The sequence below is a fragment of the Phascolarctos cinereus genome, unplaced genomic scaffold (genome assembly GCF_003287225.1).
Source record: "Phascolarctos cinereus isolate Bilbo 61053 unplaced genomic scaffold, phaCin_HiC Scaffold_726;HRSCAF=1367, whole genome shotgun sequence".
Classification (NCBI taxonomy): Eukaryota; Metazoa; Chordata; class Mammalia; order Diprotodontia; family Phascolarctidae; genus Phascolarctos; species Phascolarctos cinereus.
The window spans coordinates 14,088,444-14,107,150 of NW_027556098.1; the positions used below are offsets into that span (position 1 = coordinate 14,088,444).

Consider the following 18,707-nt stretch of genomic DNA (forward strand, 5'->3'; position numbering starts at 1 on the left):
TCAAGTATTTCAGGGCATAGGGAAGTGATTTTTGTCTTTTTAATGGGTCTGGAGGCATAATTTATATACATACATATATATGTATATTTATATACACACATACACACACACATACTTGTTCTAAAATATAACTTGATGCTTTCTTTGCAAAGAAAAATAGAAGTTGAATTATAACTTTAAAATAAATTTGGCTAAATGTGACAGACCACAGAGATGTAGAATTGAATAGATGTGAATCCCAAGATGATAGCTATGCTTAGCTATCATTAGCATTTTGAAAACTGGCCAAAGTAGACTAGAAGGTATTTGTTTTGACTTGAGTGTCTGAGGATTTTGGAAGCTGGCTTTAAGTGAATTTAGCATTTTTTTTGGGGGAAGGAGGTAAGGTAAGGTAGGTAAGAGGGAAGAAGAGGAGCAGCTAACTGATGATTTCACCACCTCCCATGAGTTTAATATTTTCCATCTATGCATAGGACTCCCAAGGCTACATAGCTGGCCTTATTCTCTTTCTTGAGTTTATAATCCCACATCTCTGTCTTTTGGACAGCTCCACCTGAATGTCCATAGGAACCTCTAACTCAACATGTCTAAAATGGAGCTCATTATGTTTTCATCTTCCTAGCTTCTCTGTTTCTATTGGAGACACTACTCTTATAGTCATTTAGGTTCACAACCATAGAATTATTTTGTGCTTCCTATACTCCCCACCCCCTCCTATATCCAAGAAGTTGCTAAATCTTTTCAGTTTTACTGCACAACATCTCTACATCTCTTGAATCTGTCTACTTTTCCTCCCTGACATGGCTATCACCTTTGTTCTAGTCCTCGTCACTCTTCTCAAGATTATTGCAATAGCTTATTAATTTGTCTCCCTGCTTCTAGTCTCTCCCAATAATATTCTATCTATCACCCTTCTGTCAAAGCAATGTAATGTATCATTCACTGCAACTGATCCTGGCAACCTGAACCAAATAGAGTCAATTTCTCTCTTTATCTTATTACACTTTTAGCAGAATTTAGTCTGAGGAAATCACTGCAATAAAGCTTAGATTTAGTTCATATCTATTTTTCCAAATGTGGGTAACAGTTCTAAAGCCATATAATCTTTTAATGTACAATATATGTATCAGGTATGGGACAGGCTTTATTATGTGTCACCTCCTACCTCTCCCCATTTCCAGAAAATGTTCTGGACAAGGATTCATAGGGATCCATGAACATAAAAGGTAACTTGATGCTTTCAAATAGCCCATTAGACCCACTCTTGACCTCAAACACATTTCAGAGGCTACTAAACATTCATTACCCTTTACATGGACTTACTTGGATTTACTATACAACCAACTCATGATGATAATAGTCATATCAAAGCCCAGATTTCTTGTCTCTTCATCCCCATGCCTTGGTTTTAGTTTTCCAGCTGCGGAGTGAGTCTCTTCCTTTTCTTAGAAGCATGCTTTTGAAAAAAATAGTCTTCTACCTTTCGTGGGCTTGTGCCCGAAAGTCCAACCTCAAAGAACTCTATATTTGAGTTTAACCACAAGGCACTTCCCAAAGCAGATGCTGCCCAGGAAATTTCACTTCCTTGGCTTGAAGACTAATTTATATGATCATGTTTTTTGGGGAATTCAGAATCCCACCATCCACTAGATGGGAGGTTATCATTCAGAAACAATGTCCTTGAGCTTATCATTTCAAGTTATACATAAGCACATTTCTACCACTGATAAACACTTGTATGGTAAGTAGCTTTTACTGTACCTTGGTGTGATTAGAAGGGAGAAATTCCCTCTTTCAAAACTGTTTGCATTCCAAAAGAAAGCACAAAGTCGATGGTAAAGGAGGTATTCTAAAAAGCAGGGGAAGGTAGACAAAGACAACCACCAACATCCAAACAGGTCTTTTAGCTCATTTCAAAGACTGCAGAGGGTTGTATCTTTCAATAAGAATACATTATTCTCCTAAGACTCAGTCTACCAGTAATCAGGAGGCAGTTCTAGTATCTGTAACCAAATCAGTAAATCCCCACCACACAGAAGAATTAGGGTCTACATTAATCAGTGTGCTTTACAGTGAAATTTCTGAAGTACTAGTCTGATCATTCCCCTGGTCAAAAAGCTCCACTGATATCCTTATTCCCTAAAGTATAAAAGAGTCAACCCTTCTGTTACTTAAAGGTCTTCATAATCTATCATTAACTTATTTTCCTAGCATTTAATGAAGATATTATTATTCCTATCATTATTGATATTTTTCATTTAATAATATTCAATTAAGTAAAATTAATAATTCAATTAAATAAAATAAGATTGAATTAAACAAAATAATACTTAATAATAATTATTAATAATGAAAAATAATATTTGTATAGACCCTGCTATGTTCCAGGTACTGTTTTAAGCACTTTACAAGCAATATTTCATTTGATCCTCACAACAACATTGTAAAGCAAGTACTATTATCATCTCCATTTTACACTTGAGTAAACTGAGGCAAACATAGGTTAAGTGACTTGTCTAGGGTCACACAGCTAGTGTCAGACACATTTGAATTAAGATCTTCCTGATCCTAGGTTCAGTGCTCTATTCACTGTATCACCTAGCTTCCTCTAATATTTAATGTATAAATTATTCAATATATTACTCACCTTCACAAACCTTTCAAAGCAGCCAAACTGTCCCAGTTGCTGTCCTCACACCTGGTACTACATTTGTTATCTTTGCAGGGGCTGATCTTTATGCCTAAAATGAATTCATCATCACTTGCATCACATCCAATCTTAGAATCCCTACTTTCCTTCAAAATTCAGCTGAAATATTATCTCCAACCTTCTTGATCCACCAGCTGCTTTTACTCTGAAATTACCTTCTATTTAATTTGCTTATATATAGTATCTACTTACCTATATGTAAGTTGTTTACTTGATGGAAGGTAAGCAACTTCATTTTTGTTGTTGTATCCCTAGTGCCTAGCAGTGTCTGGAAATACTAGGTACTTAATATATGTTTGTTGATTAATTGAAATTCTTGATTATAGTTTAGTTTCTCTAACAAAGTTCTATACCATGCCTTATCATGTTATAATGGTGACCCTGGAATCTAGAACATTATGTCAAGGAAGCACAGACTTTCACAGATCCTAATATCCTGGAAAGGCACTGAGTATTGATGGGGTCGTAGCATACAAAATCTCTCATTATAACTGTGTGTGTTCCTAAATTATTGCTGGTTTGTTACTTTGACCATTAGATGACCCAAATGCACATAGGCACTTATGAGAGGTAGTATGACAGAGTTAGAGAGCCACCCTCAAAGTAATTTCTCACCTCTGACACATACTAATTCTGTGATCCTGGATAGATCAGTATCAGTACTCCAGGCAAGTTTTAAGACTTGAAGCTGGGGAGCATGTACTGATCTTTCTGCCTGGAGAGAGTATCTTTCCTGTACCAGTGAAATCACCAGTGAAAGCCAGTATAACAACAATGATATCTGTATTGGCCTTTCATTACTAAGATCAAATATCTTTTGAAAAATTGAGGAATACCAAGAGTTATGAAAATAAAATTATGAGGAAAAGATAAAATGCTTTTCAAAACCATCTCCCCCACCCCTTCTTTTTCTAGTCTATAGGGAATGTAAAACATTTACTGAAGAATTACTATTTAGACCTTTAAGTTTTTTTGCAAGTAAAGAGATAGTATTCCTTGGAAAATCTATATATTATTCATTGTATATGTACAGAAATCTGGACTGTCAGGAAGTGCCTATCCTATTCATTAGAAGCCAGGTGCTTCTAATAAGAAATTGACTTAAGCTTAGGAAACCAAAAAATAATAATAATAATAATTCTGAAAAAGCTAGAAAAGATAAGGCAATAATTTTCATAAGATAAGAGAAGCTTTAGAAGATTTAGAGCTAGACAGAACCTCGAAGGTAATGTATCCAATGTCTTACTTTTGTAAATAAGGAAATTGAGACTCAGAGAAATTAAATGACTTGACCAAAACCTAATAGATTGTAAGTAATAATAATAATTGTAGCTAACATTTTTATAGTGCTTACTATATCCCAGCCTCTGTGCTAAGCAATTTACAATGATTATCTTATTTGATCCTTACAACAACCTCTGGTTGTTGTTGAGTTGTTTCGGTCATTTCCAAATCTTAATGACCCCATTTGAGCTTTTCTTCACAAAGATACTGGAGTGCTTTGCCATTTCTTCTCCAGCTCATTTTACAGATGAGGAAACTGAGGCAAACAGGGTTAAATGACTTGCCCATGGTCACACAGCTAGTAAGTATCTGAGATCAGATTTAAACTCAGGTCTTTCTGATTCTAAGACCAGCACTCTATCCACTGTGATAGAGTCCCAGGAAGGTTAGGTTCCATTATTATCTTCATTTTATAGATGAGGAAATAGATTAAGTTTCCTAGGGTCACCCTGAGGCTACTGACTCCAGGCCCAGTGCTCTATCTACTGTGCTAACTAGCTGCTCCTAAATAAATGGTAGGGTTGATATTTGAACCCAGGATTCCTAGCTTCTAACTCAGAACACATTCCTTGGTCTCCCCCAATGGGATTAGAGCAATGTTCCTCCAATAAAATTTTAGTTTGAAAACTGAATCTTTAGTCTGTTTTAGAGGATGCTAGTGAAGGAAGAGCCAGTGAGGATAGTACCCATATATGGCAAATGTCAGGCTTCCATTATCTACCTCACAGGATTGCATGCACTATCAAACACACACACACATTTACACAGGGTATCTCAAAAAGTCTTAGAGCAGTTTAAATTTAGTATGCTTATTAAAGCTTAATAGGTACTAATATTTTGAGATTCCTGTGTATTTTGTAGGTAAGATACATTGCAAAGCAGACCTTCTGCTCTATGTTCTGAAAATGAACCTGTTTTCTAAAGGCATGAGCTATGAAATGAAAAGGCAAATGCTCTTCTTACAAAGAGCTTTTTTTTTCAGTCTGTTTTAAAACTAAATATACTTATTACCTTCCCTTCTTCACCTTTGGGGGAAAAAGCTGGGCTGCTGTTTTGTGACATTCTTTGTAATTATTGTTTGGGCTTAAGAAGTGATAATGTTCAAATAATTAATGTTAATTAATATGTAACTTTACAAGATATCTTTAGTCCATATCTTTATTGACAAAATGCAGGTTTTTAAACATAGGATTAGATGGCTAAAATCATTGCAACCATAAAAAGACAACATGGGTCTTACCCTGCATTATTAGAAAGGTAGTTGTGAAATAGGTGCTACAGAAATTTTTATTTCCATTTTACAGATGAGGAAACTAAGGCTTGAGGTGGTTGAGTGATCCACACTAACGTTAACAAGTACGGGAAATGGAATTTGAACCCAAGTCTCTTGACTCTAAGTGTGATGTACTTTCCACTGTACAATTCTCTCTTGCTCTAATCAAGTTTTACACAGCTATCCTGGATCATTTCACCTTCTTTAAAAATTTTCCACAATATGTAACATTTTTATTTGCTTTTATTGTGATATTTCCATTCTTAGCATTTAATGCAGTACCCTGTGACTCTCTAGTCAAGTTCAGTAAGTCTGCTTTTATTTATTATAAATTAAATGCAGTATTAATACCGAACTCAAGAAAATGGTTTTGTGAACTTTTTTTTAAATAAGCTAAATTGGATATGGTTAAGGTGTAAAAAAAAAGTTCAGGTTGGCATTGTTTCTTGCTTTGTTTGATTCTAATGTATATTTTTTCCATTTCCTCCTAGTGCTTGGAACCATGCAAAGAATCATGGGAACTAAAGAAAAACCAATGCCAAAGTTTTTGTGAGGTATGTCAGCTACGTAATATTTCTTCATAGTTTAATCCCAGAACTTTTTGATATGAGAATTAAGGTGCAAGATTCTCAGACAAACCATGACTTTGAAGAAGAGAGATTTTTATTCTCGTTTTCAGATTAAAGATAGACTAGGGAGGGCAGTATGTTTTCTAATCTCTGTCAAACAAACAAAAAGATGGAAACTTTGCTATTTGTTCTTTAATCCATTCATGAAATGACAGGAAACCTAAATGGTGAGCAGGTATTTGGAAAGGGGACAGTTGTCAAAAGCAAATTTTACCTGTTTGGTAATTTTAATTAATAATAATAAAGAATCATTTAATTTAACAATTTATATAACAACTTAAAGGGTTTTTTTAAGTATGTTTCCTACACGAACCCTGTTAGGTAGATAATGCAAACATTGTCCCCATTTTAAGCAGAAAAACTAAATCTCATAGAAGGGAAGTGACTTGCCTAAGATGACACCACTAGTAACTGTTCAGTCAGAACTGGACCCCAGCCAGGTCTTTCCTGACTTCCAAGTCCAGCTGTGCTTACCACTAGTCTTCACTTTGACTATAATGTCTACTGTCTTTGCCCTAAAAAAGAAGTCTTGCTATTCATATTCCAGTCACTGACCAAAGAAACACAAGCCAAATAATACATTAAAAAATCCCTATTATTCAACTATTTGGAGCAATGTAGCACTAATCTAGTCTTTGCTGTTCAGCTGATCTCAAAGGCAGAAGTTCCCAGAGATAGAAGCATTCAGTTTAGCTGGTTTCTGGACAGAGCTCTAGTCTTTCTAAACATTCCCCCGAGATCCCTACTTTTATTTCATTTATCTGAATTTACTATATTTGCTTCATTTATTATATAATACCAAGGAGATCTAGCAACAAAATTAAAATATGCCTTTAAATATTCAAGTTGAAAATAAACCACTATAATGAGCTTGGGACTGCAATAGTAATAATAAGCAGCAATAGCTTCAAGGTATGCGAAATGCTGTAACATGTATTGACTCATTTGATCCTTACAACAATCTGCAAGATGTTATTATCCTCATTTTGCATATGAGAAAGCAGAGGAACAGTGAGTTTAAGTGACTTGATGAGAGTTAGACAGCTAGCATGTATCTAAAGTAGGATTGAAACATGTCTTCTTGAATCCAAATCCCTGTTCTCTGTCAACTGTTTCACCTGGCTGCCAAATCAATAGAGCTAAATGCTTGCTCCTACCCTCTGCCATTCACCATACTATTTCAGCCTTGAGGAGCTAAAATTATATTAGGAGTTTGAATGATTTCATACTTTTATTTGTAACAATGTAGTTAGAATTTTCAAAATCCTCTTTTCCAAGGACACAAGATGTGTGTGTGTGTGTGTGTGTGTGGTGTGTGTGTGTGTGTGTGTGAGAGAGAGAGAGAGAGAGAGAGACAGAGAGAGAGACAGAGACAGAGAGAGACAAAGACTGAGATTATGTCTAGCTCTAAATTCAGAATTCTCTTATCTTATGAAAATTATTGCCTGGTCTTTTCTGTGATCTTCTGTAGAATAATGGAATAAGGGATTCAAGAAAAGAGGATAGTGTGAGAGCTGAACTTACCAGGGGATCAAGACTAGGAAGGGAAGAGAATGGATGGTGAAGGAAGGATGGTGTCCTAGGAAAGAACTAGGATGTAGAGGTAATGAAGTTAATGATTAGGATGAAGAATGGGGTTTAGATTTGCAAGGCACAGTGAGAGGTGGAATGACAACTCATTACAATCAGATAAAGGAATTTCAGAGTTCGTAAACATGGGTGTGGAACATTTGTGGGTGAGGACAAGATCAATGGTATAACTCTATGTATATCTCTTTACATTTGGTATATATGTGTGTATTTTAATATACCTATCTGTGTAAGTTCATAATGTTTCTCCATTTAGAATGTAAGCTTCATGTGGGTAATGACTATTTAGTTCTTGTTTTTGTATCCTCAGCACCTAAATACAGTGCAGGTGTCACATAGTGTTTAATCAATATTTTTGATAAAATATAATCAAATTATCAATAAAAAGACTTTATTTTTCTGTATGATCTAAACACATACTACATGGGCTCCTATGCCTCTTTCATTTCTTCTCTTAAACCTATATCTGAAAGTGCCTGTAGAAGAATTAATGTGCTCATATATCAGAAAAAAGAGTGACACCAAAACATAGATTTTGAGTTGGAAAAGACGTTGGAGGTCATCTGGTCCAACTACCTCATTTTATAGATGAGGAATCTAAGATCCAAAGGGGTTAAACCATTTATTCAAGGTCATACAAAAAGCAATTGAACCTAGACAAAGAACCTGTTCTATCAAAACCTTGCCAGACATAGTATGTCAGGAAAATGCCATAGATAGAGTTTGCCTGTATTTTTAGCAAAACATTTGATAGTCTCTCGTGCTGTTGCAACAGACAATGTGGAGAAATGTAGACTGGGGGATGGGGAAGGAAATAAGCATTTATATAGCACCTTCTATATGCCAGGCACCATGCTAAGTGTTTTTCAAATATACCATTTGATTTTCACAATAATACTTCCAGGTGAGTGCTAGACTAGATGAGTACAGTACTAGACCTAGAGTCAGGAAGATCCAAGTTCAATAACTGCTTCACACAGTACTTGAGTGACCCTGGCAAGTAACTTAACCTCTGTCTTAGTTTTCTTATTTATAAAATGGGGATAATAACTTAACTCCTACAGTTGCTGTGAGGATTAACTGAGAAAATATTTGGAAATTACTTTGCGAGCATTGAAATGCTATATAAATTGTGATCATCATCATCATCATCATCATCAGTTCATTGGGTTTTCAGTTATGTCTGACTCTTCATGTCCCCATTTGGGATTTTCTGGGCTAAGATACTGAAATGGCTTGCCATTTCCTTCTCTAGTTCATTTTACAGATGAGGAAACTGAGGCAAATGGCATTAAGTGACTTGCCCAATAAGTGTCTGAGGCCAGATTTGAACTCATGAAGATGAGTCTTCCTGACTACAGGTCCAGCATCTATCCACTGTCTCATCATCATCATCATCATCATCATCATCAAATTATACAATTAAGGGGGTTTGAAATTGGCTGAATGAACAGATCTGAAAAGTAATCGCTAATGGGTCAACATCAACTGAATTTGATAGAAAGTCTCTAGTGGAATGCCCCTGGGATCTATGCTTGGTTGACTTTATACTATTTAAAATGTTTATTAGTTAATTAGTTAACAAACATGCTGACCACATAGAGGCATGAGGGGTAGCTTTAGATGACAGGATTCAAAAGATCTTGACAGTCTCAAATTTTGACCTCAATATTATAAGATGAAATTCAATACTGATAGATGCATTATTACTTTGGGTTATAAAAGTTTTATTTAATAATGAGAAAGTATGATTAGAAAACAATTTGGGAAAGATTTGGAGGTGTTAATGGATCTCAGATTCAGTGTGAGTTAACAGTATGATGTGGTAACCAGAAAAGTCTTGTGACCTTAGAGTGCACTAAAAGGCATAGTGCCTTGTGTGAGAGAAGTGATAGTCCCATACTGGGTCAGATCACACCTGCAGTTCTATGGGGTGCTACATTTATGGAAGGAATGACAAATTAGAGAGCAGCCAGAGGAAGGTGACCAGAATAATAAAAACCTGAGATCATCTATATGAATGCCCCTCCCTATTTTCTAACCATCTCCTCCATTGGGCAGCTGTCTTCCCTCCTACACCAGAGACTATGCCCTGGAGGCTGTGACCCTTTCATCTCTAAGACTTCTGTCCTTGGACCCTCCTTTCCTGATTGGTGATTGCCTTTCTAGGAACTTCATCCTTCCCTAAGCATCATTCCTGACTTTTTGGACTGTTTCCACCTAGTCACAGCAGCCTCCTCACCCTGGAAGTTCACTCTGCCCCTACAGCCTCCCCACCTGGGAGTGCCCTTCACTCCTGACCTTCTTACACTGGAAATACATTCTGCCCTGGGGCCATTCCTCTGATTTGCTGGTTCCTCCTAGAACTTCCATTTTAAGGAAAGTACGCAGACAAGCTCTTCTTCATTTCTCTAGAGACACTACTTATGATTCTCTGAACTTTGTCTCTGCACTGTGCCTTCTCTCTCACTCTCCTTTTCTGTTTCTTCTTTTCTAAAAATATATTATTTTCCTCCATTCATTATCTGTTTGTATCTGTATTCCCAGATTTAGTACAGTGCCTGGAACATAGTAAGTGCTAATAAATTCTTGTTGACTTGGCCACTATTTTAGGAAAGCCTCAGTGCTTACCTTCATTCCCAACCTTTAGCTGTCTCTTCCCCTCCAGTCCTGAAAACATAAGCCATAATGAAATCAAATTTGCCTTGCTCTTTTATCACACTCCAGGCAGGTACCATCTGTGGCCACCTACAGCTCCACAAAGCCTGCTTTGTCCCTGCCTGGATAACCTACATATACTCTCCACTTCCAACTACCCATATTTGTCTGATCTCCTGGGATAGCACTACCTGAGGATGAACTTGTAAGTGTACTTGTAAGTGTCTGGCTCTCACAGTCTTTTCTCCACCCTAAATCCTGCCTATATACTATGGGACTTCATCATGCATATTGATATTTCCTCAAATACTTTCACTTCTCAATTCCTCAACTTACTCATTTTTCATGGCTTATTCCTCCAGCCCTCTAGAGATATGCATAGAGGTTATTTAACTGATATCGTCATCACCCACAAGTTCCTCACCCACGTTTATGAAATTCCTTCATCTGATTGTATCTGTTGTTATTGCATCTCACACTCTGCCTTGCAAATCTAAATTCTTCATCTTAACAATGGCCTTTATTACCTCAATCTCCCACTTTCTTCCCAGAATACTATCCCTGCAATCACTACACTTTCTTATTTTCCCCATCTTGATCCCTACGTAAACCAGTTGAGCTCTACATTGTCCTCTTTTCTTGAATCCCTTACTCCTTTATGCTACAGAAGATCTTTCCCTTCCAAATCTCAGGCTTGGTTTACTTTCACCTTTTACTGCTTTCACTCTTACTGTCATGCTCCTGAATATGGCTGGGAAAAATCACAAAACTGTGTTGACTTGATCCACTTCAAGTTTATATTACATAATATTAACTGGGCCCTCACTAATGCAAGGCAATTCTTCTACACCTCCCTAACAGACTTATTATCCCATTCACCACAGAGGCTTTTTCAAACCCTTTCATTTCTTGCCAAGCCTCCCACAGATTCTCTCTCCCCTACCCTCTCAGCTGAGAACCTTGCCTCCTATTTTGCTGAAAAAAAAAATGAAGCCATTTGCAGAGCTCCCTTTTCTTCCCTGTTCATCTAACTTCACTCAAATGCCTTCTGTCACAATCTCTTCCTTCACCCTTGCTTCATATGAAGTTGTGGCCCTTTTCTTTGCCAAAGCAAACCAATCTACTTGTACAAGTGATCCCATTCAATCCTGTCTTCTCCATCATATTGCCCCTTCTATCATCCTTACTCTCTCACCATTCTTTAATTGTTCCCTGTCTACTGGCTGCTTCCGTACTGCTTATAGATATGTTTATCCTTAAAGAAAGCCTTATTTGATTCATCTCTCCCCTCTAGCTATCATCCTATAGCTCTCTGCCCTTTTGTGACTAAACTCTTAGACAAAGTTGTTTATAATAGGTGCCTGCACTTCTGAAATTTCCTCACTTTCTTCTTAACTTTTTGCAGTCTTTCAACTTCATCATTCAACTGAAATAACTCTCTGCAAAGTTAGTGATCTCTTAATTGACAAATCTTACGGTTTTTTCTTAATCATTGTTATTGACCTCATTGCAGCCTTTGACACTGTTGGTCACCTTCTTTTGTTTGATACTCTCTGCTTTCTAGGTTTTGTGACAGTCCTTTCTCCTAGTTCTGTCTCCTTGCTGGATTTTCATTTGGGTTATGCTGACTAACTAGGTGTATCTCAAAGCTCTGTCCTGGGCCCTCTCCTCTTCTTTCTCAATACTGATTCGCTTTGTGATCTAATTGGCTCCCATGGTTTCAATGATTATTTGTATGCAGAAAATTCTCAGATCCACTTGTCCAACATTAACGATCTCTTTCTTTATCTCCCAAGTCTTGTGTCTCTAACTCCTTTTAGACATCATGTACTTGATATCCCATGGACATCTTACATTCAACATGTCAAAACCTGAACTCATTATCACCCAAACCTTCCTCATTTCCTAGCTCTCCTATGACTGTTGAGGGTACCACCGTCATTCCAGTAACATATGCTTGAAAATTAGTTGTCATCCTTGATTCTTTATGCTCATAATTGCCCTTCCCCATATTTGGACAAGTTCAGATTTTAATAACATACCTGGTTTTTTCCTCCTCTGATCTTTCACTAGCCCAGTGCAATACCTTATCATGCTAGACTCTGGTAATAGTCTTCTGGTTCATCTCACTGCCTCTAGTCTTTTCCCACTCAATTCTATGTTTCACTCAGTTGTCAAATTAATCTTCCTAAAATATAGGTCTGACTTCTTTTTCCCCTGCCCTATTCACTAACCTATAGTGGTTTCCTTTTATCTCCAGGGTCAAATATAAAATTCTCTGTTTGGCTTTTAAAGACATTCATTACCAGACCTTTTTCTAACTTTCCAGTCTTCTTATACTTTGTTCCCCTCTGCAGACTCTGTGATACACTTAAAATGGCTTCCTTGCTGTTTCTCTCATGACACTCCATCTTCTAACTCCCTGGCTGTCCCCCTTGCCTGTAATACTCTGTCCCCTCATGTCTGCCTCCTGGCTTATCTCACTTCCTTAAAGTCACAGCTAAAGTATCACATTCTATAAGAAGCATCCTAATCCTCTTTAATCTCAGTGCCTTTCCTTTGAGATTAACCCTAATTTATCCTGTGCACATCTTGTTTGTACATAGTTTCTGTCATGTCTCCTCCATTAGTCTATGAACTCCTTGAGAGTGGGAACTGATATTTATTTTAGTTTCTTTTGCCTTTTTTTTTGTATCTTCAGAGCATAGTACAATGCCTAATACCTATTAAGTGCTTAATACAAGTTAATTGATTGACTGCTCCTGGGTGGGGTGTTTTATAATCTAATCACCTATTGCTTCACACACCATCCTGGCAACTTTTTAGTTGAAAGTGCCCATACCTTTCCAGACTTCCCTATGTATATTGCCTCCCCTAGTATAATATACTTCTCTTGAGGGCAGGAACTGTCTTTTGTATTTGTATCCCCAGCACTTATTACAGTGCTTGTCACATAGTAGATTCTTACTGCATTTTTTCTCATTCATTCATTAAATTGGAAGAACTAGTCATTTTAGTCTGGAGTTTAGAGACTTAGCTCTGGCAGCTCTATTCAAGTATTTAAAGGGCTGACTTCTAGAAGAAGAATTGGATTTTATTTTTTCTGCTTGGTCCCAGAAGACAGAAAATAAGAACAATTAGTATAAGTTGAATAAAATGTAGTTAAACTTGATGTAAGGAAGCAGAAGGGACTTCCTTAGTAGATAGTATGTTCTGTCATGAAAGTTTTCTAAGCAAAGGAGGATGACAACTTTGGGAGTACATTATGAAGGATAATCTTGTTCAGGTATGGGTTAGATGACATGTCGTATAAGGTCCTTCCAGCTCTCATATTCTATTTGTCAATGGCATATATGTGCCCATATGTATACATACATATATACACACAGATAAACACAGTAAATCAAATCAAAAGCACACTCAAGTCACACAGTGACCAGTGCACATATTTGTTTCCGCACTATTTTTCTCTTCTTACTTGACTTCCCTCACATACATCATGTTTCTAAAGGCATTATTTTTTTACTTTTTCTTTTCATCTTGGCCTTTGTTCCTTGGCATTTGTGAATCTGACTTTCTCTCTTTCATGTGCTGGTGGGTCTAGATCTCCTTTGGTTGGTCTCTGGAAAGGTAACAAAAGATATGTTGTGAACAGAGAGCAGAAAGGTAAAAATAGGAATTTGAACAGTGTGATGAAGTTCACAGGTGGGTTGAGTTAGCATTTCCTACTATTCCTCTATCTCTGCAGGAGGAATCACTTTGTAACATGTGCCAAGAAAAGGGACATTGTGCAGTAAAAATATCCAAGTCAGCTTTCATTTCTGTTTTTACATATATGTTCATCCTTAAGCAGCAGTGGTGTTAGTATGATGTTTCTGTATTTGGTCCTTGAGAAGGGAAAACACAGCTGAAGGTCAAGGGAGAAGCTCTTCTCACTTGAGATTCTGAGCAACAGCCAGATCCTATAATTGCTGTTCTCTCAACAGCAACATTAAGGGCTTCTGTACCAAATCCTAGTTCATTAAAATTGTGCTTAGGTGTATTAATTCTGGTTTCCTTCTGTGTGAGAGCTTAATTGAATCTTGAAGGGTAGGGACAGTAGATGCAAATTAATGGTGAAAAGTCAGGCAAGAAGGCCACAATATCTGTAGCCAAGTAGCACATACCTTGAAGGTCCATTTCAAGAATATTGATTGTTTGTAAGGATCTAATTCTTTGGGCTTTTCCCTCCTATTGATGTGCCTCCATTTATGAAATGAGCTTGGCTTTGATTAAAGAGATGAACATTTTAGTATTCATAAGGCTCTGTTTGCACTGTGGCACAGGCTGTTTATTGTTCAACAGCCCTTCACTGACTTCACTGACCCATTATGCAAATGAGATAGACTGAAGCTAAGACAGTTGAAAGAGAATTCAGTTCACTTCCAGATAAATCTTTTTTTTTTGTAAGACATTACAATTCTTTTGGTACAATTTTGATAATAAATCACATACCAAGCAGTTTTTAAACAAGTTTTCATTGATGTTTTCTTTTTCTTATATCACCATAGTACCATATGTGTCCCTCTATCTCCCCATCCAAGAGTGCTGTCACATATGACAAATACTATATTTTTTAGAGAAAAAAAAGTCAGCACAACTTATTGATATATTGAAAAAGTCTAATAACAGGTAAAATGTGTATAACTGTAGACCTCCCACTTCCACAAAGGGGAAGATTGGAGATGTCTTTTCATGTCTCTTCATTTGCACCCCACTTGATCTTTATAATTGTTATGTTTACTTTTGATGTTTTAGTGTGTCATATTTCTTTTTATTTACATTGTTGTAGTTACTGTGTATACTTGGCTTTGCTTACTTCATGCTCCATCAATTCATATAGATTTTTCCATGCTTCTCTGTATTGATTGTGCATTATTTCTTATGGCACATGACATTCATGTACCACAATTTATTTAGCCATTCCCCAATTGACAGGCTTCTAGTTTGTTTCCAATTCTTAGCTATCATGAAAAGTGCTGCTATAAATATTGTGGAGTATATGGATTTTTTCCCCCTTAACCATAGCTTCCCCTATAGCTAGATCTGTTTTCTTTTCTGAGATCAGGTTACTTAAAATCTCTATCTGGTCTTCTGATAGGGTATTTTTAATTTTGAAAGTGTGTGTGTGTGTGTGTGTGTGTGTGTGTGTATTCTTAGTTATGTTAGCATATAACTTTGCATGATATATTCTTTAATCTTTTTATTTCTTCTCATTTTGCTGTGATTTCACTTTGTGCATTTTGTTATTTTATTGATTTGATTTTGTTTTCTTTTTAATCATATTAGATAATGGCATATTGATTTACTAGGCATTTACCCAAAAAAAGTTTTTATTTTTATTTATCATTGCTTTGTTTTTGTTTCCCTCTGTCACTATGTCCTCTTTTGTGCTAATTTTAGGTTTGTGTACTTGTTGGGTTTCTATTTTTTTAATGCAAATTTAATTCATTAATCATCTCTTTTTCTATTCTGTTGATACATAATTTCAAGGATTTCATTTTCCCCTGTAACTACTTTATCTACATCCAGAAATTATGGTATGTTATTTCATCATTATAATTTTTCTTTTACATTTATTCATTGTTTCTTTGAGTTGTTCTTTGATCCACTCATTATTTAAGATTTCTTGTTGAATCACCATTTGGGTCTGCATCTTTTGTTTGTGGTCCCTGAACCAATTTCTATTCTTATTACATTATGGTCTGTAGAGGATGTATTGACTATTTCTGCTTTTTTTACATTTTATTTTGTACCCTAGTACACCACCAATTTTTGTAAAAGTTTCATGTGCTGCAGAGAAATATGTATATTCTTTTGCTGTCCCATTTGGAAGGCACTATGTCTTTAACTCTGGTTTCTCCAGAAATTTGTTCAATTTCATATTTTCCTTTTTGATTATCTTTTTGTTAGACTAAATCAGAACTTCTAGAAGGAAATTGAAGTCTGCTGTCAGTATTACGTTACTGTTTGTGTCTTCTTGAGGCTTGGATAATATTTCCTTTGTGAATTTGGATCCTAAAGAATTTGGAGCATACAAGTTTATTACTGATATTGGTTTGTTTTCTATACTTCCCTTCAGCATAGTATAGTTTTTTTGTTTATTCTTTTTATATTTTTTTGATATTTGTTTTTGCTTTGTCTGTTAGCATGATGACAACTGCTTTCTTGGATTCACTTTATGCATATTAAATTTATTTTCTACCCCTTCCATATTATCTTGTGTATGTCTTTGTTTTTTAAATGTAATTCTTGTAAGCAACATATTGTAGGGTTTTGTTTTCTTATCTAATCTACCACTCTCTTTCATGTTATTGAATTGTTTAATGTATTCACATTCGAAGTTATGAGCTAGAATTATATTTTCTTCTTCTGTCTTTAAAATTGAGGATTTTTCAAGTTATGATTTTCCCCCATCCCCTATGGTTTTAGATACTCTTTAACTTGTCAATATCTTTATGTCAAAGAAATAGGCTTTTGCAGCTAGGTGCAGTGGATAGAGCACTGGTCTTGAAGTCAGGATGACCTGAGTTCAAATTTGGCCTCAGACACTTGTTACCTCTGTGATCCTGGGCAAGTCATTCAACCCTGTTTGCCTCAGTTTTCTCATCTATAAAATGAGCTGCTAAAGAGATGACAATCCACCAATGTCTTTGCAAAGAAAACCCTAAATGGGGTCATGAAGAGTTTGACATGACCTAAACAATTGAACAACAAACATAAAGTTGATTTGCGGTGGCCAAGATTGAACAAGACACTCCAGTAGATCTCTGTTTTCTTTTGTAAATGAAAAATATAATATTAATAATGTCCCAAAACTTACAACTGCAGTAAGACTTTTGGGAACCACTGCATATACATGTGTGGGTATTGATCTATCTAGATCTATCTGAATTTATAAGATGAATTTTTATATTAGTTGGGACCTCTCTCCTCTTGGATTGAAATTTTCTACTGCCCTCTCTTTTCTTTAGTAGTACAGAGTAGGGGAAATAAAGAGGAGAAGGGGACAAGAATTATTAAGTGTCTACTATTTGACAGATACTATGTGAAACATTTAATAAGTGTTATCTTATTTGATATTCAGAACAATCCTGTGAGGTAGGGGCTATTATTTTCTCTATTCTGCACTTGAAAAAACTGAGTCATTTAGGTGACTTGCCAAGGATCATACAGCTAAGAAATGTCTGAGTCTAGATCTAAATTTAGGTTTTCCTGACTTCAGGCTCAGAGCTTTATCCATTGTGCCATGTAGATGCCACCTTAAAAAACTGACCCAACAATCTTGTATCCAAATACGTTATGAAGAAAAATTATTGAGGGAATATTTTAAGATACAGACCTCTGCAAAGGTTTTAGTCCTAAACAGTATCTGGAAAACACAAACTTCAACCACAGTATCTCAGAGCCCTTCTTATCAAGATCTTAGAACAGTGACCCAGATGGGTATTTACTGTCATTTCCAGGGGTCAGGCGGTATCATTTGAGAGACCCTACAGTTCTATGGAGCCACAAAGGTACATAAATTCTCTCATGTTTTCATTTAAGTCAACATTTTCCAGTACGACTTCAAATTTTAGCATTACCACAGACCACCTGTGAGTCTGAGAATGTAGACTTAGACGTTTATAGCTGTCTGCTGTTGGGATTTCTTTTATTCAAATGCTGTTTCTCCATCCACTGCTGTGCTATTTAGTTATGTGTCTTAAAATCCAGGTTGGTTGATCAAACATTCCTCTTTAGGAATTGAACCACAGCCTACACCTGTCTGGAATCTTCTGTAAAGCATTTAAAGGTACATAAAAGAGCTGATTAGAAATAAGTATGGACAGGATGAGTTCCAGATGTGAAGGGAGAAAGAAAAGCTCTAAATGTTAGTTTATTCTAGGTGGCTCAGCATATAACATGTTGACTCTTTTCCTGATAAGGTAATATTTTGCTTCAATACATCTGAACAGTAATTTTCTCTCTAAAGAAAAGAAATACTACAGTGCTAGTCAGTATATAATGTATATGTGCATATTATGAAATTTTGGTGAGATTGCTTACAGAATTTAGACTTTTTGGAGAAGGGATTTATACCACAACATTATTATAAATTTATCTTTGGGCCATGTGTCAAAGGAAAGATGAGAACATCTTATGATGAAGTATTTTGATACTTCAATCACTAAGCCTCTGTCTATGTTCTGAAATGGACCCACCTATTAGGAAATTCTTCTGTTAAACACTGTTAATAGTGAAATTCTAATATTATTTCTTTAGGAAAATGTGTGAAGTCATTCAGGCAACTAGGGTAACATTAAATAATTTTTCTTTTACTTTGTGTAAAAGGGCTATTGCACATCCATTAGCATGTAGTTTTGATCTCAATGATCTTAGTGGTAGAGATGGCGATAGAATCTGAATCTGCTTAGTATTTAGTATATTGATTGATTCACATTTTCAGTATACTTTATGATCTTTTTATTACTTTCTCTTGTTAACAATCATATAAAATAGGTTATCTTTATTAGATCAAATT

The 18,707-nt window shown here is 36.0% G+C and overlaps 1 protein-coding gene across 2 annotated transcripts in view; it reads left to right on the forward strand.

The window, feature by feature from the left end:
• The window catches only part of ANOS1 (anosmin 1), a 236,766-nt gene that overhangs the window by 129,643 nt on the left and 88,416 nt on the right, over positions 1 to 18,707 (forward strand). For both annotated transcript variants that reach the window (XM_021006244.2, XM_021006243.2), the window contains exon 3: positions 5,759 to 5,821. In XM_021006244.2, the coding sequence (XP_020861903.1) occupies positions 5,759 to 5,821 (63 nt within the window). The remainder of the gene's footprint in view (positions 1 to 5,758; positions 5,822 to 18,707) is intronic.